The sequence below is a fragment of the Coniosporium apollinis genome (genome assembly GCF_000281105.1).
Source record: "Coniosporium apollinis CBS 100218 chromosome Unknown supercont1.13, whole genome shotgun sequence".
NCBI classification, from domain to species: Eukaryota; Fungi; Ascomycota; class Dothideomycetes; genus Coniosporium; species Coniosporium apollinis.
In genome coordinates, this window is record NW_006913275.1 from 197,219 (window position 1) to 223,361 (window position 26,143).

Genomic DNA, 26,143 nt, shown 5'->3' on the forward strand with positions numbered 1-26,143 from the left:
CCTTCTTATACATTTGTATCGTGCATTCCCAAAAAGATTCAAGAGCAGTTCGTACCTTCCGACAGTATGAATACTCTCTCGGTATCAGGCGTCATGGCCGTGATGGTCAGCCAGGCTGCACCTACCGTGGCTGTCAACCTTATCCAGATCTTGTAAGTTACCTGTACAGCCATTGGGGTATGCGTGTTCAGCAGCTCATCTATGGACAGGGCTTGGGGAACGCGCAGCTTTATGGCAAGAAGACTCAACATGAACACTCGCCTCGCGAGAAACGAGCCACAAACAATCTCAGAACCATTGGCTCTTCCAGACCTTTGCCGGCTAGAAGGAATCAATCTGCTTCAACTTCCTCCTCAAGTAGCCGCCGCCAAAGTTGCAATTCCGACACGGTTTGCTGCGACCGCGGCCTACCTCGTGCAACATGGTAAGCTTCTTATGTCTGACGTGCCAGCTTTGATCATTGCTAACAGTCTTCAGGACGCTCTGCAACAGGAACATTCCGTATACCCGGAAAGCAGCGGGTCATCACCTCTCTATATAACCACTTCACCGATCACGCCAAAGCCACAGAGGCCTCTGACAGCTATATCGAACTCACCATCCGCGCATCTACCCTCCCGTCTTCCGTCTCATTCGACGTGCATGACATCGCATCTACCTTCAAGAAATTTCTAGGGGAGCTTCCGGGCGGCATATTAGGGTCGCTCCGCCTATTCGACGCAATACGATACGTTATGACTCTCAAATACGATGAAGACGAAAGCGTGGGCCTGAATGGAGTCAGCTCAAACGCAAAATGCATCGCCTTTTCTCTCCTCAAACTCGAAAGCAGCCACAGGCTCGCTCTTATCTCAGCCGTCTTCGGCCTTCTCTCTTATCTCTCAGACGATGCATCTACCTCCTTCATCAACTCCTCATCTCAAGAAAGCTCAGAAGCCAAAACCAACACCGACATCAACACCGACGCCACAGAGCGAATGAGCCCGCACGCCCTCGCCGTAGTCTTCGCACCTCTCCTCCTCGGAAACTTGACAGACATGATCCGCCTCGACACCTCAAGCAGCCTAGAAGATTTCGATACATTCATCCCATCCTCTGCATCCGCGTGCTCGCCGTGCGACTCACTCAGCATCAAGAATGGCTCGTCTCTCTCTCACGCCTCTACATACGACCGGTCTTACTCTCCAACTTTCACGCAACTTTACTCTCAACCCTTCGAGGAGACGTCCCCACTCCTCCTACAAGCCCGGGGAGCGGGCCACCAAGAATACCATAGACGTGGCAACGTACACACTATCAACACTACCAACAACACCATCAACAACAGCAAAGCCGCCCTCGAAGCCTCCCTCCGCCGCACCCACATCGCGGCCGCAGTGCTTGAAATGATGCTCAAGCACTGGCGCGGCGTCGTCGCGGAGCTGCGCCGCAGTGAGCTCGGCACCACTGGGTGCTACCTTCCCTGGCCAAGCGCGCCCAATCCGCCAAGGGCGGGAGGCTGTGGCATGTCTCGCGTGGACTCGGGCGTTGGGGTCTTGGGCGGTGTGGAGGAGGAGGGGGAGAGGAGGGAGGAGGCGCTGGGGGAGGAGGTGGAGTATTGGAGGCGTAGGGCGTTGAGGGCGGAGGCGGCGTTGAAGGGGTAGGGTGTGGTCGATGGTTGAGGGTTTCTGGGTGCGTTCTTAGCATGGGTGGGTCTTTGGGTGGATTTCGTGGCGTTCTTGGGTTTTTGGGTGGGGGCTGGGGCTTTGGGTATGGGGCTTTTGGGGGCGTTTGGAGTTTTGCTTAGTGTTTATAAATTAATGAATGTTACGACTTCTTCATCTTGAGTGTTTGTTGTCAAATGCATGGGATCTCCAGGGGCTCGGAGTGTCTTGGTTAAGAGGTGGACGTTAACTGGACAAGTAGCGACTGCGCCCACGATTCCGCGTTTCTGTCATGCTGTGAGCTGCGTATGAAAACTATTTGAGTTGACATTCAGCATCCCGCATGTGCGGCGCCAAAGGCCCGGAGCCTTCAGGGCGCACATTCCTATCTCCTGCCTACGCGCCGTCACCAGCACAGGGTCGATTGGAGCTCACGACCGTACATTTTGTCTTCGCGTCACCGTATCTACAGAGTCTCCCAGAGCTCGCTTCCCATGCCCTACCCACTCATTACCAGGAGGATGCCGTTAATCAGAGCTCGCTTCCCCACCTCTTGCGCCCGCCTCGCCATGTGCACGGAGTTCTCTTCACGCTCACTCCCCCACGTCCGCAGCACTGGAGTAAGGTGGCCAAACAGTGCCAGATGCTACCTGTTCCGCGCGACTGGCCTCACTGGCATGTATACAGGTCTCTCTGTGCTTCTTGCGCACCTCCTGCGCAACGCGCCTGAGAAGGTGTGAGGCTGTATGTCCGCGTCGTTCACCTTCGCATAGAAGGATCGCACTGTGCGTAAGGAGTTGCGAGCAGCGCAATGAGGTCGAAACGCGAATGCCTCGATGACACTTTCTTGACTGAAGTTATGCAAGGGCGCCACGTGACTGACGGGCCGTTCCGTGATGGCGCAATCCCGTCCGCTTAGGCCAAGCGTGGAATTCCTGGCACCTCACTGGGCACCCAGAAGCGTCCGCCCTTCTTCAACACTTAACCTGCTGCCTGGGTATACGTTCTAGTTCTGCCGGCGACTCAGCTGCAAGAGAATGGCTGCAACAGAGGCCATCACGGTCATCGATACGGCGTGAACAGTGGCGGCGCAAGAAGTAGGAGAACGATACCTAGGGGACGCAAAATGCTTCCGTGGTACTGGATATGCTTAATATCGCGCAGATCTCACTGGAGAGCCCAATTATTTTGGTTAGCACTGGTCGACTCAGGAGTTAATGGCGGAGAGTAACCTGTAGAGCGTGGAGAAGTTTCCCTATAAACCTAAATATTCTTTCGAGTCTGGAACCTTGAATTTCCACAACGACAACCACTTTCACAAGATACCACTCAGAACATATCGTCCTAGCAGTACCTCCCCCTCTGCATCCCATCTCACCTCCTCCAGCTTTCCTCCCCTCTCCAATACCACCACCACCACCGCGACAATGGAGCACACCCACCACGTCGAGTACACCTCACCCGGCCCTACTTGCAGAATTTCCATGCTCTGGAACTTGACCACCATAGACACCTGCTTTCTCGCCTCGCACTGGCACGTCCACACCCCAGCGGAGTTCGCCGTGACCTGCATCAGCGTTCTCCTCCTCGTCATGCTACTCGAAGGCCTCCGGCGGACCGGGAAGGCATACGACCGGTCCATTGTGCGAGGGTTCGAGAAGCGAAGCGCCGCTCCGAACTCGTCTGCCGCTTCCGCTTCCGCTGACGAGGATGGCGGGAAGGGCTGGAGCGCGCCACGCGGGACGCAGGCCGCTGCTGGTTCAGTACTGCGGAGAAGGTTCCGGCCGAGCGCCGTGCAGCAGGCCGCGAGGACGCTGTTCCATGCGCTGCAGTTTGCGGTTGCTTATGTGGTTATGCTGTTGGCGATGGGCGCGAATGGGTATATCGTCTTCTGCATCTTCGCGGGGGCTTACGGTAAGTTTGTTATTCTTAGCTGGGAGACTGCGCTGTCTCGTGAGTGGAACTGAGTGAGGCATACACTGAGACTAATGAGCTTGTAGGCTGGGTGAGACAGAAGAGGTCACTGGGTGCTGTGGGTCAGGTGGTGTGATGTTGGGTACGTATGGACTGGAGCAGGGAATGGAGCAGGCTGATTGAAGGTGAACCTTGTACGATGTATCGACACCTTATTACGAATATGTTTCTCTCCAGCAGTATTCTAGGTGCTGCGCCGAGATAGAAGAGAGATCCTGATGCGAGTGACGATGTACACTTTCCGCGGCGTCGATCAGGGAACTAAGCCATGGCAAGATCGGAATGAGCATAAACAACCATGCAGAGAAATTACAACGCGCTTAAGATACGATCTAGCAATCACAACCTTGAAGCATGCTCTTAAGCTATCCCCCGCAATCTAATCATCCGTCCAACCCAAGGAACTCTAGCTGAGATTCTTCATCCTTGGACCCAAAAAATCCAGTACACCGAATCAGCCAAGCATACTGGCAGCTGCGTAGCGAGCGAAAGCAGCCCAGAAAATCCCGCGATAATATCAAGAAAGGCGACCAGGTGTAAGCAATGCCGGGCGGGAGCTGATGCTGCCATCCGAATAACCATACAATCTTCATGAAAGATAATATGACAAGAGCGCAAAACCCAAGATATTCCAACGCTGCAAGCCTGAAACAGACGTGGCATGCCAAGTGTCCCGCAAATGCTGAAGTACTGGGCCCATCTGGACTGCAACCCGGCGAGGAGAACCGCGGTTGGCAGCTCTCGATAGTAGTTGGTCCACCATTGCGTGTCTAGCAGCCACCGTTCGAGGCCGTGGATGTCTATTGCTACCGTTTCAATCCTTCCTGGACCGGCGTACTTCAACGGCTCGAATATAGTGCGCAGATCGTGTTGCAGGTAAAATGTTACTTCATCACTCCGGTGCGGCGTAGGTGGGACGCTTATGCACGCCATGAAGTTCACGCGACTTGCAGCCACACAGTCCAGGAGTTTGTTACATTATGCATAGCGGCCACCAAAGATGACCTGGCAGTCAGGGGGACCGCTCAACTGAAAGTTGCGGAGCTGATCCCGCGTTTTGTACTGCACAAGCTGCATGGAAATCTCCACATGCTTCATGACAGGATGTAGGACTAGAGAACGTGGACCAGAAATAGGGCAGTGTGTGTTAAACAGGTTGTTCGGCCTAAGCTCGGATGGAAGTGAAACATGTTCTTCGAGTTATCAGGAGTCCTTCGTAGTGGAACTGATTGCAGGTCCGGAGTACTGACGGCAACAGCCCTTCTTTAGCGACGTCGATGGTGCCCGATTGCGGTCTGATCACATTTAACAGAATCTGCAATCTCAGCTCCGTGGGTAGCTCCAGTAGTCGGGATGGACCGCACCGGAAGGTGAATCTGCAGTGGCAAGGCTGATCTGCAGCGAAGTGCAGGAATCTAGAGGAGTGTTCGGCAACCACTGGTTTCGGGGCCTCTTGGATATTGAGCTTTGCAAGAATTGAGCAAAGTATCGGCCCGCTGGACGCCTCTAAGCAAACTTTCTCCGGCCAGCGGGACCCTCACGAGGAGGGTTTAAAAGAGAAGCTGAAAAATGAGAGTTTAACCTCAGGTTTGTTGAGTACTCGTACGCTATGAGACTGAGGCCAGCGGGGACCATTGCCGGGAGGCGTGAAAGGGAAGTTGAAAGAAGACAGATTCATCACAGGTGATCTGCGAACCCGGCGGGTAGAGAGCTGGACCGAGCATCTTGAGTCCGCCTCCGAGAGTCGCGTCGAACCTCGATGAGGCACGCCCCAACGGTGGGCTTCGAGTGCTATGCCTCGTGTGGTCTTCCAAATGTCGTCATCTGACAAGTTCTTCCTGTAGTTCTTGGCCCTAAAGTCTTCTGGCAGTCTTAGCCCCTCAACGACAAATTACAATGCGACTCCTCGGCGGTGATAGATTGAGCGAATAGAACACCAGAGACATTTCTGACTGTTCGTGATGCTGTGCAATGCTGGCTACGGCCCCTCTCGCGTATGCTGCTGCTGTCGGCCATGGCTCGGTCTTGATTTGATGTGTCGGGGTGCGGCTGCACTGTAGGACACCTCAAGAGACATTATGCTGTCTGTTCAGCCGCTCTGTGCCGCGGACGGCGCTTCTGGGGTTCTCGTCAAGAACTCCTGGTGCGATGTGCTGTGAGCGAAAGACTCAAGATGTGCAAGTCGTGAGCTGACAGAAGATTTCCTGAGGTCAACAAAGGCTGCGGTAGATTCGGGGATTTGACGGGGACCAAAGCTGCGACATAAATGAAAAGCCGTTACGGGTTGGCAGAATGGATTTGGTGAGTGCGAAAGCCGCTGAGATGCCGCTGGACAGCGTTTTCGAATGTTATGTCCTGAACTGCGACTCGGCGCAATCTTTTAATAAAGAGCTAAGTGCTGAGCCACAGGTTTGTACTGCGCTCTTGTCGCAGAAGGAGTCAGCGACGCGGGCGGTCGTCAGTATCCTCTTAAAAGCGCGTTGATGTAGATAGGCCTGGAGTCGCAGATAGTAATTGCCGTCGGCACTAGCCGATGAGTGAAGTCAAGCTGTATGAAACGAGGTTCAGGGGTGAAGATCGAATGCATGTATGTGAAGATATGCTCATCTGGACCGCTTAGTGAGATGAAGTCCGAATGGACTATCAAGTAAAGGAAAGGCGGCTTTTCAAGGAAATTCACGAATCCTCCATCAACGAGACCTCTGCTCGAGGCGTTTCAGTGACGGCAATTCCTGACATAATGAGCGAGTCGACGGGTTTCAATGTACTTTGCTTCGTGCAATTATGAGAGTCTACGTCTACGAGGTAGAGTAAGCGCCGGTTGATGATTAGAGGTCACCTCAGCGCCTCAAGACTACACAAAGGCACGTAGGAGCGACAGCGGTCCAATCTCCATCTTTGTCCATTATGTGAAATGACACACGTACGTGGTGTTCCAGCAATCGATGAATTTCGCAGCCTGAGCTATCTGCCCAGATAGATCCACATACCACATGCCGTAAGATTGTGCAAGGGGTTCGGAAGAGCCAAAGCCATTGATGCACGATTACGCTGGATCTGGTAGAAGCAACGCAAACAGGCGTACAGAGCTATCTTCGCTGGCCACCGCGAGGTAATGCCGCTTCCTCTGCGGCTCAGCGCTTACGTTGATATTCTCGACATTTCGGTCTGGGTGTTGCGGGCGCCATACAAGCTGGTTGACCCCCTTGGATGGAAGGAGAAATTGGTCCATGTTAAAAGCGTATCTGGTTGTGAGCCCTTTGCCTTCAAGTACGCGGATGGAGATATCTCCGGTCTCTGTTCCGTAAGCGATAATTACTTCCTCATTTGATAGCTGTGAAAGAAAGTTGATGGCTGTAACAGGGGAGGTTGCAGGAATCGTGACGACGCAGGCGACGTCGGTATTCTCGAATCTCCATATCTTCACTAACTTGTCTCTTCCCGCAGTCGCAAAAACCCTGCTAGCCGCTCTCGGGGCCCATGAACAGCCCAAGATCATCCGCGCATGCCCTTTGGGGTTGAACGCGAACAATTTGTAGTCGCGTGATGCAGCACCATTACGAGTGAACAGTGTCCACTGCCTATCACGGCCCACGCTGAGAAGGTATTGACCGTCGTCTGAAAAGGCCAAGCCGGTCACAGTGAGCGAGTGCGCAGTCAACGGGGGCTTGATCTCGCGCCATTCTTTCGTCTCGTATAGGCGTATGACAGCATGGTCAACGGAGCTTGCTTTGCAAGCCGTCGCGACCAGTCCACCATCGTTGCTCGTTGCTACCGTGGATATCTCATAGCCGTGCCCGTAGAGTTTTTCTACTTCAGGCCACAGCATGTGTCGCGCAAGATGGTCCTCAAGTGGTGGATAGTCAATGTCGAGCGCTGACTTCGAAACCACAGCCGCGGGGTCCAAGGTATCTTGATCTTCAGCCTGCCCGTTAGCATAAGCCTCATTCTCGTCTACGGCGTGAATTGCTTTGTTTGACAGTCCCAGGACCGGGATGTTTGCGGCGTCGGGAAGTGCTGCTACGGACTCATTGCGAATACCGCAGCATCGGTCCAAGAGACTGGCCACTGCGTTCGGTTCATCAAACACCCGAAGCAGTTTCTCGTCCGCTCCAGATATGAACCTTGAGGTGCCGATCGAGTCTATACAGTTCAGGTCGTAGCCGTGGATCTGCGGTCTCGAAAATTCGTGCCACGATCTCTTGTCCTCGTGTAGCCATTCGGCATGCAGTCTTGTAGTCTGGTCAGAACTAGTGGATAGCAAATACGAGCCGTCCTTGGCCCACGCGACGCCTTTCACGTCTTTGACATGGCCACTAATGGCCACGCTTTGAGTCCACCTATCCTCTTCTGGCTGATAATTCCATAATCTCCAGCTCCCTGTACGGCCTAGGCTAACTACGGAATCCCCACTGGGAGACCAGAGCCCGATCCAGAAGCCTCCAGTGCTCCCTGTCGCGGTCGTTGCTCCCTTCTGCGTACTGATCTCTCCCAACCGGGTGACGCAAATCCAGACGCCAGATGTTGTGTCCGGCTCCCACATGGCCAGTGAACTATCGGCCGAAGCGGAAAGGAGTTGTAGCCTGTCGCGATGACGGCGCCACCTAGCAGAATATATCCAGTCTTCATGGCCGAGCAGAAGCGCCTCAAAAGTGATGGAGTACTTCTGGTCTTGTGCTTCGAATCGGTGGGCCTTGTTGGACAGCGACTTGCCAAATGCTCCGAGTGAAGGATCACTGGTCGCACTGCTGATTGCGGGGAGCTCCTCCCCTTGGTGGAAACGCCATAGGCGGATGTACTTGTCTTGACTTGCTGATGCAAGTAGAAGGTCTGCGCCATCATCTGAGGCTTCCCGGACGAAACTCAAGGAGCGGATCCACCCTTCATGGCCAGTCAGAGTGGCGGCAAGCTTGAAGATGTCCGCTTCTGAGATGTAAATCTGAATGCTCGCCTTGGTTCCGGCAACGGCAAGTGCGATAGAAGATTCATTCAGCTGTGCCAAGGAAACAGCAAGGGGAAAGTATTTTGGTGTGAGAGATATAGTCTGAAGTAGCCTCACCTCGATACCCTCAGAGTTCTCGTCATGCTCAACCTTCCATACATTCACCTTTGCGTCAGCTGAGCCCGAGACAAAAACGCCAGAGTCATGCAGAACAGCCACGCAGTTAATCGAGCTCTGATGATCGGTAATCGTCTTGACTTCGAGCCATCCGGTAGAGATATCGGCAGCCCTGCTCCAAATTCGAAGTGATTTGTCCGCTGATCCGCTTAAAATGAGCGAATCTGCTACGCCCTTGAGGGGCAGAAATTTGACCACATTGACAATGTCTGTATGTCCTGAAAGAAGCGCCTGAACTCCATGGAAACCTTCATCCAACGGGTCCCACAAAGCGATATTGTTGCCGGCACCAAATGCGAGCAAACCTGGCTTATCCACGTTCCAGTCTGCTGCGGCAGGGTGTCGATTGCCACCAGCTGAGAGATAGATAGGCTCAACGACTGCCATAGTCACTTCATCCGAGAGTTGCTTCATGCATAAAGCCCGTAAAACTCCAGGAGCCAGCGCCGCACAGTCCTGGTATGCGCTAGTCGCTCGCTTAGGTAATCGGTGACCTTTTCCTTTGAGCCAAGACGTTGCCATCAACTCAACACGATCTTCATTACGCATTTGGTGAGCCTCGCATAAAATGGCAGAAGATGCTTCAGGGACAGATGGCCTCCAGGTCACTGTGGAATTCACGTATGTCCGTAATTTTCCTAGGCGCTTTCGTGACTAAAACACAGATTCTAGTGGAGGCCTCGAGATGCTCTTCTCCAATCGAAGGAAGCATCAAATCACGCTCCCTGTCAGGGATGAAAATGACGCAGCGGCGAACATCGCATATCTCGTGCGGTACCTGTGTCAAAACGTGATGAGGGATCATCGTAAAGAGCTGTTCGTGCTCGATGATACGGTGTAAGTTTGCTTCCCAGGCTGATACAGAAGCCCTTCTAACGCCTCAGGCGGCCCGGCATTCTGGTCCTTATCAACGACGGCGACTGGGAGTTAGAAGGGGGAGAGGAGTACGAAATTCAACCGAATGATAACATCCTCTTCGTCTCCACGCTGCACGGTGGCTAGTCAATCTCTGGCCATAACTGCGGATTCAGGCGTTACCGCATTCGACACGGTTCTAACAAGTGGATATGCCAGTACTGCTCAAAGACGAACGTTGCATGCGGGACCGAAGTCGGGCTCACGGAAGCCCCCGCTCCGCCTCTCGACAAGTCACATCGGTCACTTAGCAATTGCTCGGTAAAGGGCCTAGGATTCGTCCGACGACCATCTCCTGAAAGACCTGTGGCCTTGGGAGGCTTCAAAAGCGGGCCGGTGAGCCATATCCACTCGATATAGCAGCGAGCACAAGCTCGAGAGTACCGGCAAAGCGCTTGTTTGAGGCCAACAGCCGTCGTGCAGAATTTTGCAGCAGACTTTATGGACTACCCTTGGAAAGGAATCAAGGAAAGCACCGTCAGAAGGCATCTCGTTCGGTTCTTGGCATCTTCAAGTGAGATGGCTGCAACTACGTGTGTTCAGGAGCGAGGCAAGGACGGCGTCACATCGAGCAAGCTCAACCGTTCAAATGCCTCCGTGGGGCTGCAAGTCAAGGCATCTATAGGACACTGTATGGCGCCGGCGCACATGTATTGGTCGATGTTGTGGCATTAGCATGGCGCATACTTTAGCATGTTCAGAGCCGCGTTCATAGTAAATCGCCTCCTGGCAGACACTTCAATGAACCAATACCTTGCCTCGAACTACGAAAACCGCCACCAGTGCGCCCCCTTCTGAGAGGAGTCGCGAAAACACGATATCACGTGCTCTCGCTCCATGCCAAGACCTCTTTTTAGCTTCACCCATCTCACTTACACAAGACCATCATCTACGATGCTCTTACGCTGTTTCGCTTCTCACGCCAGTAACACCGACATGAAATACGTGCCAAAATAGTGATTCTTGCATTCCGGCTGCTTCCGAGTCAGAAATGGCTTCGTCTGACGATGAGCAATTGCAGAAAGCCATTGCATTATCTCTAGAGAGCCATTCCGAGGATGTGGACGCTTCATCTGAGGGCACAAGATTGCCACAACCACTAGCTAAAGCGGCTCACGAGAATGATACAACCAAGGAAGGCAGACTGGTCTCGTCAGGCACAATCCCTCAGCAGCCGTCTGAAGCCTCCGAAGCTGTTACAGAAAGTCAACCATCTATCAACAGATTCGACAGGAAAGCAATGGAAGAGGCGAGACTCGCGCGTGCTGCCGCTGCCCGCATGAAGCGGAAAGGATCCATATCACCACCACCTGTGCAACGTGAGCCGAAGCGGCAACACATAGAGGTTATTGATCTTGACGCGGAATCTCCGCCTAGTATCCAGAAGACCGCCACGCGCAATGGAGATAGCAAGCCTAGCTCTCCCTTGCAGTATCCGCACGGCGTAGTGAAGAAGACCTGGGCTTTTGGACACGAACGAAGCAACGACATCAAGATCGAAGAAGTGCTTCAGCGCGCAGATCTGAAGCTGGCCGTGCTCAGCGCATTTCAGTGGGATATCGACTGGCTCTTTAGGAAGATCGACATCAGGACGACCAACGTGATTATGGTCATGCAAGCGAAAGAGAAGGCTGATCAAGATCGATTTCGCAACGATGCGGCGGGTACGCCGAACTTGCGCCTTTGCTTTCCGCCTATGCCTGGCCAGGTGAACTGCATGCATAGCAAACTGATGTTACTCTCCTATCCACGGCATCTTCGTGTGGTTGTTCCAAGCGCCAACCTAGTGAGTTACGACTGGGGCGAATCCGGCATTATGGAAAATGTGAGTTACATGGATGAGTCCGGATCATGCATCCATCTTTCATACCTATGCCATTTCCCAGCAGCTCACGGCGCTTTCTCCATCTTAATCAAGCGTTTGACGTTAACCCCAGGCGAACCATATCACACCAATCTTACCCACCTTAGGACCTCTCCACCCCTCCTGATCCGGTCTATTGCGTTTCGCAGAACTACCGACTGACTTACTTAGTCTGTATTCCTTATTGATCTGCCTCTTCTCGAAAATGGCAAGCGCAACTCCGTCAACGAACTCACGGCTTTCGGGAAGGAACTCATGTACTTTCTAAAGGCCATGGGTCTCGAAGAAACTGTTTGCGACAGTGTTCTGAAATTTGATTTCTCGGCAACAGATCATCTAGCCTTCATCCACACAGTTGGCGGCGCTCACTACGGCGAAGACCTGAAGCGCACTGGCTACCCAGGTCTCACTAGAGCGGTGCAGACACTCGGCCTGCAGTCTGGTACGCCTTTCAAGATCGACTTCTGCGTAAGCATGTACTCATCACAGCTCTCTTTCCTCTTCTAACGTGTTGATAGGCTTCCTCTATCGGTTCGCTTAGTATGGATTTCCTAGGGCTAATATACAAGGCCGCTCGCGGACTCAACGTAGACAAAATCAACGACAGCGGCAAATCTAAGCCTGCCAAGAAGAAGAAACCTGCCGTGCCGGCCGCTGACAATTTGGATAATGTCATTATGGAGGAAGGACTGGAAGCTTTGCCTGATGACTTTCGAATATACTTTCCCACGCATGACACCGTTGCACGCAGCAAAGGAGGGACGCAGGTATTCCCCCTGCAAATTCCTCAATTACTGATGATATCTAATGATACTATAGAATGGTGGCACGATTTGGCTGCATTCGAAGTGGTGGAACGCGCCTACCTTTCCCAGAAGTCTCTTCAGGGATTGCAAGTCCACCCGCGCTGGATTACTGAGTCACAACAAGGCAAGCTCACCCTAGTCACACCGTCTAGTTTCCTCCTTGACGCTAACATGTTCTGTACCAGATCCTCTACGCTCGCGGCCAGCGGAGCAATGAAGATGGCAAAGTCTCGAACATCGCTTGGATGTACACTGGTAGCGCGAACCTCTCGGAAAGTGCCTGGGGGAAGCTAGTAATCGACAAGAGCAGAAAGGAAGCTAAGCTCAACTGCCGCAATTGGGAGTGTGGTGTCCTGATGGCAGTGCCGGCTTCCTCGTTGGGCGAATCCGGTCAGGCGCAGGCCGGCGAACTTCCAGATATGGAGGGTTTCAGACCGGTATACGACGCGCCTTTCGAATATCCTGGCGCCGAGTATGGTGACAGGAAACCTTGGTTCGTCCAGGGTTGACCCACCCAGATCCGGTTGCAAGGAACCTGCGAACGACGTGGTTTTGGTCCGCAATAAGCGCGCATGCTTAGCTATGGAGTTTGGCGCTGGTTCGACATGGGGCAGCATTCTGTTTTGGGAAGTCAACGGACTGGGGCAGTAACTAGATAACAATGCATTTCGAATTGGAGCCTGGCTCCTTTAGTTTCAAGAAGACTCCCTTTACAAATGTTTGACCGGGTGGCATCCGAATGAGATGTTCTTCAAGATGCCAAAACCTCTGAAGAGTCTGTTTCAAATAATGAGCGCGTTGCGGATCAAGAACTATGGCTTGGCACGGAAGGCTAGGTTGTGTTTCGAATCTATGGCGACTTCCCAGTGCATGACCGGCCCTTCACTCCCAGCTGCACACCTAGCTGCATATGTACATATCTGGCCCTAGCCGCCGAGCGGATAGATGAGAACCCGAGAATGGGTTTACACGCTGCGGCATTGAGACTTTCGGACTGTCAGCCTGCGCCTCGACCAAATCGCATCATCATGTCCGCAACACTATTCTGGCTCATCCTGCAAACGAACATCCCGTCCATTGACTGATTTATGGCGAGCCATACCAATGGACCAGTTCCTAATTATGTACTCGCAACGTCGCCCGTCAGCATGCACCCCAGCTCGCGGGGGCAGAAAGACCTGCCTCTCAACTTGCTCGCTCTCATCATTGCGCAGGTGCGAATACCTAAGCTATCCAGTTCCCCTCGGAAGCACTACTAATAGCCTACCTACCAGATTGACGATGTCGCTGATCTTTCGCGCCTTACCCGAACCTCAAGGCTGCTCTATTACATGACCCTGCCCAGACTCTACGAACATGTCACGCTTCGCTCGTACGCGGAGCTACGGTACTTCAACGGGCGACCGGAGGGCTATGGCGGTGGCAGTCCGTTCTCCATGGGCCTCAATGGCTTAGCGACGCGGAACACCGCGAGCTACGTCAAAGGCTGGAAGCTACTCGGAGATTGGAGGGAGAGCGATGTCGATGATTTCACAAAGGGACGAGTTCCGGATAACAGCATGATGCTGAATATTGTCATCAGAGCGGCCATGGACAAGATGACATGTTTAGAAAGTTTTGGGTATGTCTAAGTGCGTAAGTGTTGCAGACACTGGGTAGCTAACGTCAAGTAGCTGGGAGCTTAATACCAAACCGCTCTCGACGATATATCATGGCCTTGCTAATAGACACACTTTGACCTCCCTGACGCTCGCCTTTCCATCCACACGTGTACCGCGACCGACTGTCTTGATACCACCGATGCCGAATCTTCGCGCCTTCAAAGCTCTCAACATCGACCCGCTATGTTATCCCGACGACATATCCTTACTCCTCCTACACTCAAGGAACTTGGAAAGCTTGACATTGAACTGGAGTCCTCGTATGCGCGATGAGGGCGAGACGAGCGTCAACCTTCATAGCTATTTTGGTAAATGTATCGCTGCGGGCCACATCCTCCCAGTCCAACACTTCTCTTTCAGCAACCTCTTCAGTCAGCACGATGTAGACATGGAGCAGGTCTTCAGATTCGAGACCATGCGCAGCGTTACCTTCATCAACTGTGTTGGCGGTGAGGACCCCATGACCGTCTTCCTGGACAACTCATGGCGGATGAAAGAACCCGGTGTGATACCTACACAACTCAAGATGATGCGGGGAGACATCCTGGACCGGACACACGCTGGCATGCTATCTCGTTTCAATGGCCTGGAAGAACTGTATCTTGTTAATGCTAAGAGACAACGCCACAACTCAACGTCCGCTTCTACGACACCCATGCGAACGCCTGCTGCAGCATCGCCAATCACGCGGTCGCCCAGCACGAAGGAAGCATCGCAAGAGTCTATCCAGGTAGCAGCTGACTATCTTGCGGCCATAACGTCTCACCACGGTCATTCAATGCGGCGCCTCCTCCTGTCCGATCAGTGGCGTTTGGGGCAAGACGTGGTCAGCCGACTCGTGGCGGCCTGCCCAAACCTCGAACAGCTAGGCTTGGCACTTGAAGGGAGATGGCCTGGGGAATTACGCGCGTTCATCCCACTGATGCCTAAGCTGTATGCCGTTCGCATATTGATCGGTCTCGAGGACAACGAGGTAGAGCACTTTGCAGCGCTGGACGATAGTGTCCACGAGGCGCTGCTAGGCCACGAACTTTGGAGACCGGAGTATAAGAATCTGCAGTACATCGGACTCGGCGACTTTGTGTTCGAGTGCGGGAAGATCATTCATAGTGACAGTAAAGCTACGGAGAAGGGCAGCAAACCGGTTCTGCTCAGACAAGTCAAGAGGGTACCGAAAGAGGAAGCTAAGAAGATCGAGATTTGGGGTATGGACTCGTTGGATGTGTGAACCCTCGATGTCCCAGGAAATAGGATCAGCGGCATGGGTTTCTCCAGCTGTCACTCAACGGACTGGTTTGGACGTAATATCAATGCTACTCTGCAACTAGCCGTATCATCGAGCCGCGCGTGGTGGTGGGCGAGCATGAAGCATTGCCCGCACGACAACCGCGGATCGACCCAGTATCGGCTTAGCAAGACAGGGGTTCGCCAGAACAGAAGTGGTATCCAAGTTGCTGCGACCCAGCAGGAATTGGAGAGAATACTAAGGGAATGCTGTCAAATGGGCTGGAAAGCCTTCGAGTATAGGACAGTCAAACATTGACGGAGGAACTTGGATACAGTACGATGCACAGCTGATTACCTTTCTCTTCATTTCCCATACAATCTATTACCTGCAGTTTGACGACGACTCCGTGCTTGATTGGCGTTTAAGTGGCTTGCAGCCCGGCGTTCCTCGGCAGGCGGCAGCCGGACCGCTCCCTTGCGTTGTCGATCTTCGACAACGTTGATGCGCGTGTCCCGCAACCCCATCAATCATTCACTGGTCATCTCTCCACATGCGCACCACTTTGAATCAGCATTTATGCTTCCGGTCACATGATAGTTTCCTCGAATTGACAATCTTACTCTCGTATAAGCCGGCAATTCATGGAGACGTACATAACTAAGCTGGCTCCGACCTCTCATTGCATACGACTGTCATCCTGAAACGATGAAGTCACACCCTGATACCTCAAGCCTGGAGAGGCGCCGATCGACTAGCTGGCCGTCCAGATATGCCGTTCCTCTCATCATCATCGCTGGCACACTCTTCTTCCTTCAGATGTTCATCTCAGCCAATGGCTTTCTGGAGCTGTTCCATCGGGTACTTGGAGGAGAATGTTCCGCCATGATGAGACCCTTTAACACCGCCATGGTTGACGACGCGGAATCGACTAGATACGTACAGACCAATCGCACCCGTAATGATTCACCCCAGTTTCATCTCGATTTGTCCTAACTTTTTACCAGTACTCCCTCTTGCCTTTGAACCTCTCCCTCTGGGTACCATCAAACCTCAAGGCTGGCTCCGCCATCAGCTACAGCTCGAGGCGGAAGGCCTTGCCGGAAACATGCATGACTTCTATCACTACGTTGCGCAGTCGCCCTGGCTAGGTGGTTCAGCAGAGTATAGCGGTCTCAATGAAGGCTTTCCGTACTGGTTTAACGGCATCGTCCCTCTCGCGTATGGCCTTGATGATGCGCGCTTGAAAATCCAAGTTAAAGAAGCTGTGGATTATGTCCTTGCCCATCAAGCAGATGACGGCTGGATTGGTCCGGAGAACGGGACGGCGAGAAACTTCTGGGCACGGTATCCGGTCTTTCTTGGATTGATCGGGCTTGTAGAGGCGGACCCTGAGGTGTATCAAGAGAGTGTGCTTGGTGCCCTGGAAAAGTTCATGAGACTGATGAACCAGATGCTGAAGGATGACCACAGAGGGTATCTGTACCATGAAGGGGACGAACTATCCGAATTTGATTTCACTTGGGGGAGAGTAAGAGTCGCCGATATGATGATCAGTCTGCAGTGGATGTACGAGAAGCACCCTCGCGATATCGGTCTCCTACTGCTGGAGAACATGCAATTCCTGCTTAACGGAGCCATTGACTGGGCCTACTGGTTCTCTGAAGGCGTGTTCATCAAGCAGGATCTAAACACCCTTCCCGAGGATGTTGCCGTAAGCAGCCCGTTATTTCCATATGTCCACGCTGTCAACGCTGGACAAGGACTCAAGAGTGGCGCGGCACTACGCCGCTTCTCGCACAATGACACTCTGCTGGAGTCCACAAGAAGGGGCGTCAACTGGACCTTTACATACCATGGCTCCGCTTCCGGTACAGTTCTAGGCGACGAGAGACTTGCCGGCCTGAGCCCATTCTACGGCTCAGAGACCTGCACGGTCGTCGAAACCATGTACTCCATGAGCTATCTCTACCAAGCTCTAGGCGATGGCTCCTTCGCCGACAGAGCCGAGTCTCTAGCTTACAACGAGCTACCAGTGCACATGACGCCAGACTGGTGGGCACGCCAGTATGTCACGCAGCCTAACCAGCCCTTCTCGCAGAAGCTGGCCGACAAGCCCTTCTGGAACACAAACGAATGGTCCCAGACGTACGGCCTGGAAGTGAACTACCCCTGCTGCACCGTCAACTTCCCGCAAGGCCTTCCCAAATTTCTGTCCAACTCCTTCGTCAGAGTCGGCGCCAACGGCCTCGCGCACGCCTTCCTGAGTCCCGCCGCGCTAACTACCACTCTGCCCAGCGGGACGCAGATAACAGTCAACTGCACCACCAACTACCCCTTCGCCAACACGCTCATATACACCATCGCTGCCTCCGCAGCCTTCGAGTTCCACCTCCGTTTTCCGACATGGGCGACCTCGTCGACACGCCTATCCCTCCCGTACCAGCGGCCCATGTCTGTCCAGCCGGATTCGCACACCGGCCTCCACGCCATCGTGATCCAGCCCGGCATCACCACGCTAACCTACTACATCGGCCCTGAGACGATCCTCGAGCACCGGGCTAACGACACTGTAGCCGTGCACCGCGGCGCGCTGCTCTACGCGCTCGAGATCGGCTCCACGAACGCCAGCACGCCGCCGAAGGACTTCCGGACTAATGAGCCCTTTTCAAATGCCACCTTCCCGGAGCAGGCAAGGGACTACGAGATCGCCAACACCACCGCCTGGAACATCGCTATTGACCCTACTACGCTGGTCTTCCACGCCGCGGAGGGGGAGCTCGGGAATCCGTTCGAGCCTGGGATGCCGCCGTCGTGGTTTACGGTGAGGGGTTGTGAGATCGAGTGGGGCCTGTGGAAGGGCGTGCCGGATGCGCCGCCGGTGGGGGAGAGGAGGAAGTGTGTTGGAGAGGCGAGGGAGGTCAGGCTTGTGCCGCTCGGTGGGGCGAAAGTGCATATGGTTGATTTGCCTACCATCGACTTAGCCGGTTAGTGCATGTGCGTTTTCAGGGTATCCCGTTCATTTGCGGTATCCAATTCGATTCTTCAGGAAATGGTCGAGGCATGAAGAAGGTGATGGCTCTCACGATCTGCATTACAGATACAAGTCCCACACCACGGACAGATCATAGCAGTGTGTTTCGTGAGACTACCGTCTTAAGACGTACTGAACAGATACTTCCTAAGGATTCTCCATGCCGTCTTAGAGAACTCGCCGCAGCACCATAATTGGCAAAATGCACGTGAATGGGAAACGAAACACCAAATGGCCCGTGCTCACGGGTAAGGCTACCTGTCGATATCGAGCCTCACGATGCGCCCCTCGCAACAATCCGCCCAGACACCGCACTCTCCCGCTCCCTGCGCCTCGAAATCCATCGCCGGGACCTGCAGCGTCCCAATTGAGTCCCATGAATGGCTACGCCGACCAGCACCTCTCGGAGGAGAACTTCGGCCCCGCGCCCAGCGTGCTGAAATCCTTCGACGCGTTCCCCAAGACCAAGCCAACCTACCTCACGCGCACGCAAAACGGCGGCGCCTGGACGCTCGTCCTGATAGCCACATGTAGCTGGCTCGCCTTCACCGAGATCTTGCGCTGGTGGGCCGGCACGACAACGCACACCTTCAGCGTGGAGAAGGGCATCAGCCATGACCTGCAGATTAATCTGGACATTGTGGTCGCGATGCGCTGCCAGGATGTTCATGTTAACGTGCAGGACGCGTCTGGCGACCGTATATTGGCGGGAGATTTGCTGAAGAAGGATCCGACGCAGTGGGGTGCGTGGGGGAATTCGAGGGAGGTGCATAAGCTTAATCGCGCTGCGGATCAGGGCCTTGAGGGACAGGAGGACGTGCATGATTATCTAGGGGCTGCCAGTGGGAGGAGGAAGTTCTCGAAGACACCGAAGCTGAGGGGCATGCCGGATGCCTGTCGTGTATATGGGAGCCTCGAGGGGAACAAAGTACAGGGCGACTTCCATATCACGGCGAGAGGGCATGGGTATATGGAGTTTGGGGAGCATCTGAACCACAACTGTAAGCCCGATCGACAGGCACCCCGAACAGCTACAAACCCTGAACCTACCTTGGCTGACATGGCATATAGCCTTCAACTTCTCCCACACAATCAACGAGCTCTCCTTCGGCCCCTTCTACCCCTCCCTGACCAACCCTCTCGACAGCACCCTCGCCACCACCGAGTCCCACTTCTACAAATTCCAATACTACCTCTCCGTCGTCCCCACAATCTACACCGAGGCCCTCCACACCCTCCACTCCACGACCCCGCCGCCCCCCGGCTATCCCTCAAAACACACAATCTACACAAACCAGTACGCCGTCACGGAGCAGAGTCATCCCGTCGGGGAGAGCCAGGTGCCGGGAATTTTTGTCAAGTTCGACATCGAGCCGATACTGCTGACGATTGCGGAGGAGAAGGGGGGTTTGTTGGCGCTGGTCGTGAGGCTGGTGAATGTCGTGTCAGGGGTGCTGGTGGCGGGGGGGTGGTGTTACCAGCTTGTGGGGTGGGGCGGTGAGGTGTGGGGACGGCGGAGGAGACGGGAGAGCCTGGGAGTGTTGCATGGGAGGGGGCCGAGTTTGGATGAGAAGAGGTTTGAGTAGAGAGGGAGGGGGTGTGCATTCGGGTGGAGTTTGCGTTTGTAGACTTATCTTTTAGGCTTGGGAACGATATGGTCTGAGAGTGATGCTATTCTTCGTCAAGCTGATCCCTAAGCACTTAATATACTCTCATTTACTGAACTGACACTATAGCGATCTAAGGGTGTCCCTTGCCTCACGCTCCGCCGAAGAACTATCAGATGCCTCAAGCGATTTACTTAGAAAGCTTGCGCGCTAGGAGCTTCTCTTTCCTGGTCATCTCGTCGTTGAATTCGAATACCGCAGGATTTGCGTACGATCTTTGGGACATGATGGCAGCGGTAGACCCGCTTACGCACACACACTCTGTCAAGTTAGTACTGCGAATGGGCCATACTCCATGTATTCCCAGGTATCAGTGCAGCTGATTCATGGCCCTAAACAAGGCCTAGGTCTAAGCTAGAAGCAAGCTAAAGAATGAGAGTTGAGAGGTGTGAGGTGTGAGGTGTGAGCTGAGAACAAAAGTGTGATCTTAGACAACGACGTTCTACAGAAAGCCTATAAATTACCGTATTCGGAAGTAAATGCAGTTCCGTAGAACGATGATGAATGTGAACTGTTGAGAAGAGCTGAGAACCGGTCAGATAGCGCAGATGGCCTCTTATCTTGGATTTCCTCGACCAACGCTGTAGGGCCAGGGCCGTCGTGCTGTCCACAAGGCCGGAACACGACTTGCGCAGAGCTCATGAAGGACTTCTAGTACCGACACCGCGGGTGGATGTCTCGCTGGAAGTTTCGCAGCGCGTAATCGAGGGTGAGAAGGTAAGGTGTGTGAGTCCAGCCACGCCTTGTGAAGGGCTCTGTCTGCGGCTTTCGGGTCCACTATCAGGACTTGGAATTAAACAGCGCTTTTCGTCAACAAGCAGCAAGGTTAAATAAAGCTGATTCATTCTCAATGCCTTTCGTACACAATCGTTCCCTTCCACGCCTTGGAAACCTCCTACGCCAGGCGAAGAAAAGGCCAGGGAACAAGCCAGCAGCAAAGCAGACATAACAACCGCAAAACAATGCCGAAAGCCATTATCCACAGCGCCCATATCCGTGAGAGAGAAAAGAGACGCAAGCAAAGCGGAAATGTGCAACAGAGACACCGACAGCACATCTACAGAACCATGCGACACGCGCGCTCATGTGACCGAACGAGACAGACAAGAGCCGAGAAAAGGAAGACTTCCAGAGCCGCGATGCGCCGACACAATGCGAATGCCATAACACACGCCCACCAAACACCGAACGCGTCTTGACTCATGGTGATGATTGCCGCACAGCTCACGACTTCGATCTTGTCACGCTGCCTGCGTTGCCAATGCTGCCGACGCGCCCACTCGTCTTCCTGACGCCCGTCTTGCCTTCCGTGCTCCTCCTCAGCGGGCTCGACCTCGTCTTGCCCACGCTGATATCGCCCTTGCCGCTGCCCTTCGTGCTGCCCGGCGTCTTGGGCCGCGAGACTCTGTTCTCGATGTCGCTCTCGCCACCAGGCATGTTCCACAACGCCGTCACCGAGGTGGTTGTCGTGGTAGTTGTGCAACTAACAGCCCTCCTCTTCGCGTTCGCAGCCGGAGAGCGCGACGTCGGGCTGCGGCTTGCACGCCTAGCCAGCATGCGCAGCTGGAATTCCTCCTCGCTCTCCGACTCGCCCTGCACAAGGCGCGAGCTCGTCACGATCTCAGAATCCGGTTTGACGAACGGCTCGTTCTCATGCGCTTGAGCTCGGTAAGGCGAGTGGCGGCCGAGTGTGCCGTTGCCGTAGATCTTGCTCGTCTTGCGGGGTTGGCCGGGCGTTGGCGCTGGGAGGTTCTCGTCCTGTACGCCGAGCGAGGCACGCTCAGGAGACTGCTCGTTATGCGTGATTTCGCCGAGGGCGGTGCGCTTCTGGCTGCCGTTAGGCGGCGTGAAGGTCTGGCCGTTGCTGGCGAGGCGCTGTTTGTGGGATGAGCGGGTGGGCGTTGAGGGTGCCCATGCGGCAAGTTTGTCTTTGATGGAATCTTCGAACCACCACTCGCGGAAGGTGCCTTGGTTGAGGTGGAGCCAGTGCTGTTGCGGTCCGACCACCATGCCGGGCCGCATGAAGCGCATGAAGGCGATGATCTCGTTGGCGGTGAAGCCGTGGCGGTAGATGAGGTACGCGCCAATGAGGCAGCCCGTGCGACCTAGACCGGCTTTACAGTGCACAGCGATGCCTTTCCTCCTGACCGTGATCATTTCGTGCGCAAGGTCGATGAATTTGCGGACTAGACCTAGTGGCGGACAGGTACCGTCATCGAAGATCATGTCCAAGTGCTGGATCCCCAGCGCTGTGAAGTACGATGGTGAATATAGCTCAGAGTTCAATCGAATGACAAGACCAACGTTGCGGTGCGTGAAGTGTGATAGAACGTTCTTGAAAGGCGTAGGTAGCGCACTGCGCTGTACATCTTTGATCGTTGTTGGCAGGCTTGCGTACAGCGGAGACGAAGGCGTTATGATGTCCACCGGCTGGTGCTGTGGTGATGCAAAGGCAACAAAACTGGGCGTGAGCCAGTTGAAGTCGCCCATGTCCACCCGCTCGAACTTTTCGTACCTATCTCAATCGTCAGCGGAAATCACGCAGACGTTAACAACTGACATACTCTTCAAGACTGAAGTCCTTCAATCCACACAAGCCTTCCTCCTTCGCCTTCCATATGCCGTACACGACATCTTGGATGGTAAGTGTGTAATCGGCTTGACTGTATCCGGCATCTCGAAATGGCATGCAAGGCGGATCCATCTGCGCGATAGGCGCAAGCGCAAGATGCGGTGGCCAGTTCTGAATGAGAACCATATAGCAGGCCAAAATGCACGCAGCGTTTGCGCGACCTATTGAAGAGACACGACGTTAGCGCTGCGCGAGAGCAGTTACGCCCATTGCAGTATACGTACTTCTTGAGTCTGCATTGCTCCAGAACACTACGCCTTTGTTCTCGTTTGCAGGGTCTCCAAGCACCTCATGGAGCTGCACGGCGAAGCGATAAAGGTGGCCGATGTGCAGTGGACCAAAGTCGGCATGGAAGGCGTTGTACAGCAGGCTTTTGTCAATTGAGAAGTACACTGGCGGTTGTGCCTTCAGCCCAGCACCTGTAGCGGTAGGGCCCTGCTGCGCTCTTGACGACCGTTTGCTTGGTGACCTGCTTTGCTTGGGCGGATATGGGAAGGGAGTATGCGCATTTGGGGGGTGCGTGTACGAAGCCAGGTATAGGCGATCTAATAAAGAAATTCGGTCAGCATGTAACACTACCGTGACCGAAGAGTATCAGCGTCGGGAAGCGGCATACCTTGTATGTACTCAATTACCTGCCCATAGCTAGTTGCCGCAGACGGCGGCATCCCTGCAGCTGCAGAGGTAGCGGCTTGCGACAGCGCAGGCATTGCGGTCTCCCTCACAGAAGGCACGATCTCTCCTAAGCTTATGGTGTTTCCGACGGGAGTTCTCCCTCGAGTTCTGGCGGTATACGCTGGCGGTGGAACCAATGCTCTCTTGCGCTGCGCGAGACGGCAGTAAGCTGTTCTCCCCGATGCTTGCTGCTGGCTATTGCTGGCTTGTTGTATCCCTCGGGCCTCTTCTCCACATGTGCGAAAGAATAGAGTAACGATGTGTTGCGGAGAATGAGAGTGGTAAAGCTGGGGAGAGGTGTGCGGGTGACTTGTAGGTCGAGAAGATGTTGTGGTTCTCCAATCTGTTTACGGGGTGGTCAGAGCGTCCGAGCGGGAGCCATAGTAACGGGGCCAAGTACTTCCCTCTGGCCACGTGACTTGTCCCTGCGATGCCTCCGCGGCACATGAGATCCGCGCGTCTTCGGGCTTTTGCATGTCTTCTGTTCCTCCGTCCTTCGTTGTCAACTCGAGCGATTCTGAGCTTTGGCATAGTCCACGTCGGGAGCGCATGCGGTGTACCGCTTGTGGCGCCGTCATCGTACGAGTGGATTGATCCTAGCGCGCGAGCAGCATCTCGAGCCACTGCAGAGGGGAGACAACGCCTCAGGAAGCAAAAGGGTCTGCTGTATCTAGACAGTATCAGCTGTACTGTTCAGTTGTATGGTTGACCGTGACTCCGCAACACGCACGCTGTTAACCCACTGTTGTCCGCAGCGGGGACTATCGTGTGTAAAAGATCCTCCACAAGGCTTCTGTTCACGCTCCGCACGCGATGATCAGGCGCGGACGAGCTGAGGGCTGGTTACGACTACCCATATCAGCATTCAAGCCGTGGGCGGATCTGAACGGGGTTACTTTCAATGGCATCAGAGTTGGGCTACTGCCGGGGTATGAAGACCGGGGGTCTGCAATCATTGCGGAGCGAGCCCTCTCTGATGGCGAAGACCCGTTGATGGTTGTTCCCAGAGATTTGGTATTGTCTTTGGAGGGCGTCCAAAACCATGCCAGATCGGACAGAAACCTTCAGGAGCTCTTGAGTGCTCTTGGGGATTATGGACGGGTAAGCTGTTCTGCGAATCTAGAAGAGCAATGCTGTTTTCGCCTCCGAGGCGCTCTCATCGATGGATATCTCTCCCTGCCGCTCAAGGATGTTAAACTCACATCTGACGACAGCTAGACAGCCCGAGGATCCATACTCGTCTTTCTCCTCATGCAAGCCACAGCAGCATGTCCCAGTGTTTCAAAGGGTATGGCTGTTCGGAGTCCCCTAACTGAGTATGGTACTGTCTTGTGAAGGTTTGTGACCACATTCTGATTACGAATAGCTACGTCAAATTCCTCCCTGAAGAATCCTTGCCGACTTTCTGGACGGAAGCAGAACTCGCACTTCTGGAGGGTACCACTCTCAAACCCGCCATCGAAGCAAAGCTCAAAAGTCTAAATCGCGAGTACGAACAGCTGCGCTCAGCCTCGGAAGACATTGAATGGTGCCAAAAGTACTGGTGGGACGAAGAAACAGGCATGCTTTCCTTCGACGACTGGCTCCAGGTTGACGCCATGTACCGGTCACGCGCTCTAGAGTTCCCTGGCATAGGTGACTGCATGGTTCCCTGCGTTGACATGGCAAATCACGCTTCAGGGGAAGGGACGATTGCCCTGTACGAGACTGATGGACAGGGTAATGCAGTGCTGTTACTGCGGGATGCTAAGAGGCTGGAGGTTGGGGATGAAATCACCATCACGTATGTTGGCCCTAGCTTATATTGAACTGTGTTGCTTATCGTCTCAGTTACGGGGACGAGAAAGGGGCATGCGAGATGGTGTTTTCATACGGGTTCATTGAAGAAAGCATGACTTCTGCGCGGGAGCTCTTCCTCGATCTCGAGATTCCAGATGACGACCCGTTAAAGCGGGCGAAGAAGTTCATATCAACCTCAGCTCCGGGCTTCCGCTTAGTCGACAAAGCCGACGGCATCAGTTGGGAGAGCGATTATGTGTGGCTCAGCTGCGTCAATGAGGAGGACGGTCTGGACTTTCGAGTGCTGCAGACGAATGACGGCAACCGAGAGCTCAAGGCTTTTTGGAAAGAGGAAGAGTTGAGGGATTCAATTCAGCTAAAGGACGCTTTGGAGGCAGATCCAATGTGGGAGGTTTTTCGATTACGCGCAACTGCTCTGGTCCAAGACAGAGTTGAGGCACAGGCCCGGCTGCTCTTTGGCAGCGATGAAGAAATACGGACCGTGGGTAAGTCATCTTCTCATGTTCTGCTTCGTGGAAACGGCGGAAACTGTCTAGACCTGGGGTGAGCCGTTCAAATCACACTGACCCCATGATCAATGCACAGGACTTGAGGGAACAGCTTGCCGGGATCGACCAAAGGCACTTGCTGTGAGGCTTAGAACGCTTGAAGGGAACCTACTAGAGAAGGCGTGGAACAGCCTGGAACCTGAGAAGCAGGAGCTAGCAGAGACGGAGACAGTGAAGAGATACTTGAACCCGCCGAGTGATAGCAGATACGAAGAAGAGGACTTCTCGTAAGCGGAAGAGGTGGCGGCACCCTGCAGGTTGAACGCCGCGGTGCCCTAGACATGTTCTGCTGCACTGTTCTGAGTGGCGTGAGCGTTATATCACTGGCCCAAGCTGGGAGCACATGCGCGTTCTCCTCGCGATATCACGTGGTAAGGCCTGCTCAAGTGTCTGGTGATGAGCCTCGCTCAAGTGCACGAAAGTATATTGGCTATTGAAGAGCATTTAGGCGGTGTTCCACTACTACCTACGTAAGCACTCAAGAGCTGTAGTTCAGCACGAGTGTGCTCTGTATCTTGCAAGTGGGTGCAGTCGACCTCTTCCATCGCGTGCATTACAGGTTCGGTTACCGTTGTCTCAA

The 26,143-nt window shown here is 54.0% G+C and overlaps 10 protein-coding genes across 10 annotated transcripts; 8 read left to right on the forward strand and 2 right to left on the reverse strand.

Annotated features, from left to right (window-relative positions):
- Positions 1 to 93: 93 nt before the first annotated feature.
- Positions 94 to 1,643, forward strand: W97_03219 (uncharacterized protein; the record flags this gene model as incomplete). The annotated part of the gene is made up of 3 exons (XM_007781116.1): positions 94 to 152; positions 210 to 424; positions 478 to 1,643. The coding sequence occupies 3 exons, from the start codon at positions 94 to 96 to the stop codon at positions 1,641 to 1,643; spliced, it is 1,440 nt and encodes a 479-aa protein (XP_007779306.1).
- A 1,427-nt stretch (positions 1,644 to 3,070) lies between these two features.
- Positions 3,071 to 3,610, forward strand: W97_03220 (uncharacterized protein; the record flags this gene model as incomplete). The annotated part of the gene is made up of 1 exon (XM_007781117.1): positions 3,071 to 3,610. The coding sequence occupies one exon, from the start codon at positions 3,071 to 3,073 to the stop codon at positions 3,608 to 3,610; it is 540 nt and encodes a 179-aa protein (XP_007779307.1).
- A 3,053-nt stretch (positions 3,611 to 6,663) lies between these two features.
- Positions 6,664 to 9,123, reverse strand: W97_03221 (uncharacterized protein; the record flags this gene model as incomplete). The annotated part of the gene is made up of 1 exon (XM_007781118.1): positions 6,664 to 9,123. One exon carries the CDS (start codon positions 9,121 to 9,123, stop codon positions 6,664 to 6,666), a length of 2,460 nt encoding a protein of 819 aa, XP_007779308.1.
- Positions 9,124 to 9,304: 181 nt separating this feature from the next.
- Positions 9,305 to 9,738, forward strand: W97_03222 (ubiquitin-like modifier 1; the record flags this gene model as incomplete). The annotated part of the gene is made up of 3 exons (XM_007781119.1): positions 9,305 to 9,357; positions 9,409 to 9,573; positions 9,621 to 9,738. 3 exons carry the CDS (start codon positions 9,305 to 9,307, stop codon positions 9,736 to 9,738), a joined length of 336 nt encoding a protein of 111 aa, XP_007779309.1.
- A 904-nt stretch (positions 9,739 to 10,642) lies between these two features.
- On the forward strand, positions 10,643 to 12,830 carry W97_03223 (uncharacterized protein; the record flags this gene model as incomplete). The annotated part of the gene is made up of 4 exons (XM_007781120.1): positions 10,643 to 11,476; positions 11,687 to 11,983; positions 12,034 to 12,282; positions 12,507 to 12,830. 4 exons carry the CDS (start codon positions 10,643 to 10,645, stop codon positions 12,828 to 12,830), a joined length of 1,704 nt encoding a protein of 567 aa, XP_007779310.1.
- A 639-nt stretch (positions 12,831 to 13,469) lies between these two features.
- On the forward strand, positions 13,470 to 15,210 carry W97_03224 (uncharacterized protein; the record flags this gene model as incomplete). Its single annotated transcript, XM_007781121.1, has 3 exons — positions 13,470 to 13,535; positions 13,596 to 13,942; positions 13,995 to 15,210. The coding sequence occupies 3 exons, from the start codon at positions 13,470 to 13,472 to the stop codon at positions 15,208 to 15,210; spliced, it is 1,629 nt and encodes a 542-aa protein (XP_007779311.1).
- A 1,105-nt stretch (positions 15,211 to 16,315) lies between these two features.
- Positions 16,316 to 18,199, forward strand: W97_03225 (uncharacterized protein; the record flags this gene model as incomplete). The annotated part of the gene is made up of 1 exon (XM_007781122.1): positions 16,316 to 18,199. The coding sequence occupies one exon, from the start codon at positions 16,316 to 16,318 to the stop codon at positions 18,197 to 18,199; it is 1,884 nt and encodes a 627-aa protein (XP_007779312.1).
- A 418-nt stretch (positions 18,200 to 18,617) lies between these two features.
- W97_03226 (uncharacterized protein) lies at positions 18,618 to 19,827 on the forward strand (the record flags this gene model as incomplete). Its single annotated transcript, XM_007781123.1, has 2 exons — positions 18,618 to 19,242; positions 19,313 to 19,827. 2 exons carry the CDS (start codon positions 18,618 to 18,620, stop codon positions 19,825 to 19,827), a joined length of 1,140 nt encoding a protein of 379 aa, XP_007779313.1.
- Positions 19,828 to 21,132: 1,305 nt separating this feature from the next.
- W97_03227 (uncharacterized protein) lies at positions 21,133 to 23,250 on the reverse strand (the record flags this gene model as incomplete). The annotated part of the gene is made up of 4 exons (XM_007781124.1): positions 21,133 to 22,423; positions 22,473 to 22,701; positions 22,765 to 23,085; positions 23,157 to 23,250. The coding sequence occupies 4 exons, from the start codon at positions 23,248 to 23,250 to the stop codon at positions 21,133 to 21,135; spliced, it is 1,935 nt and encodes a 644-aa protein (XP_007779314.1).
- A 778-nt stretch (positions 23,251 to 24,028) lies between these two features.
- Positions 24,029 to 25,794, forward strand: W97_03228 (uncharacterized protein; the record flags this gene model as incomplete). The annotated part of the gene is made up of 5 exons (XM_007781125.1): positions 24,029 to 24,316; positions 24,434 to 24,531; positions 24,582 to 24,998; positions 25,046 to 25,500; positions 25,601 to 25,794. 5 exons carry the CDS (start codon positions 24,029 to 24,031, stop codon positions 25,792 to 25,794), a joined length of 1,452 nt encoding a protein of 483 aa, XP_007779315.1.
- Positions 25,795 to 26,143: the final 349 nt, after the last annotated feature.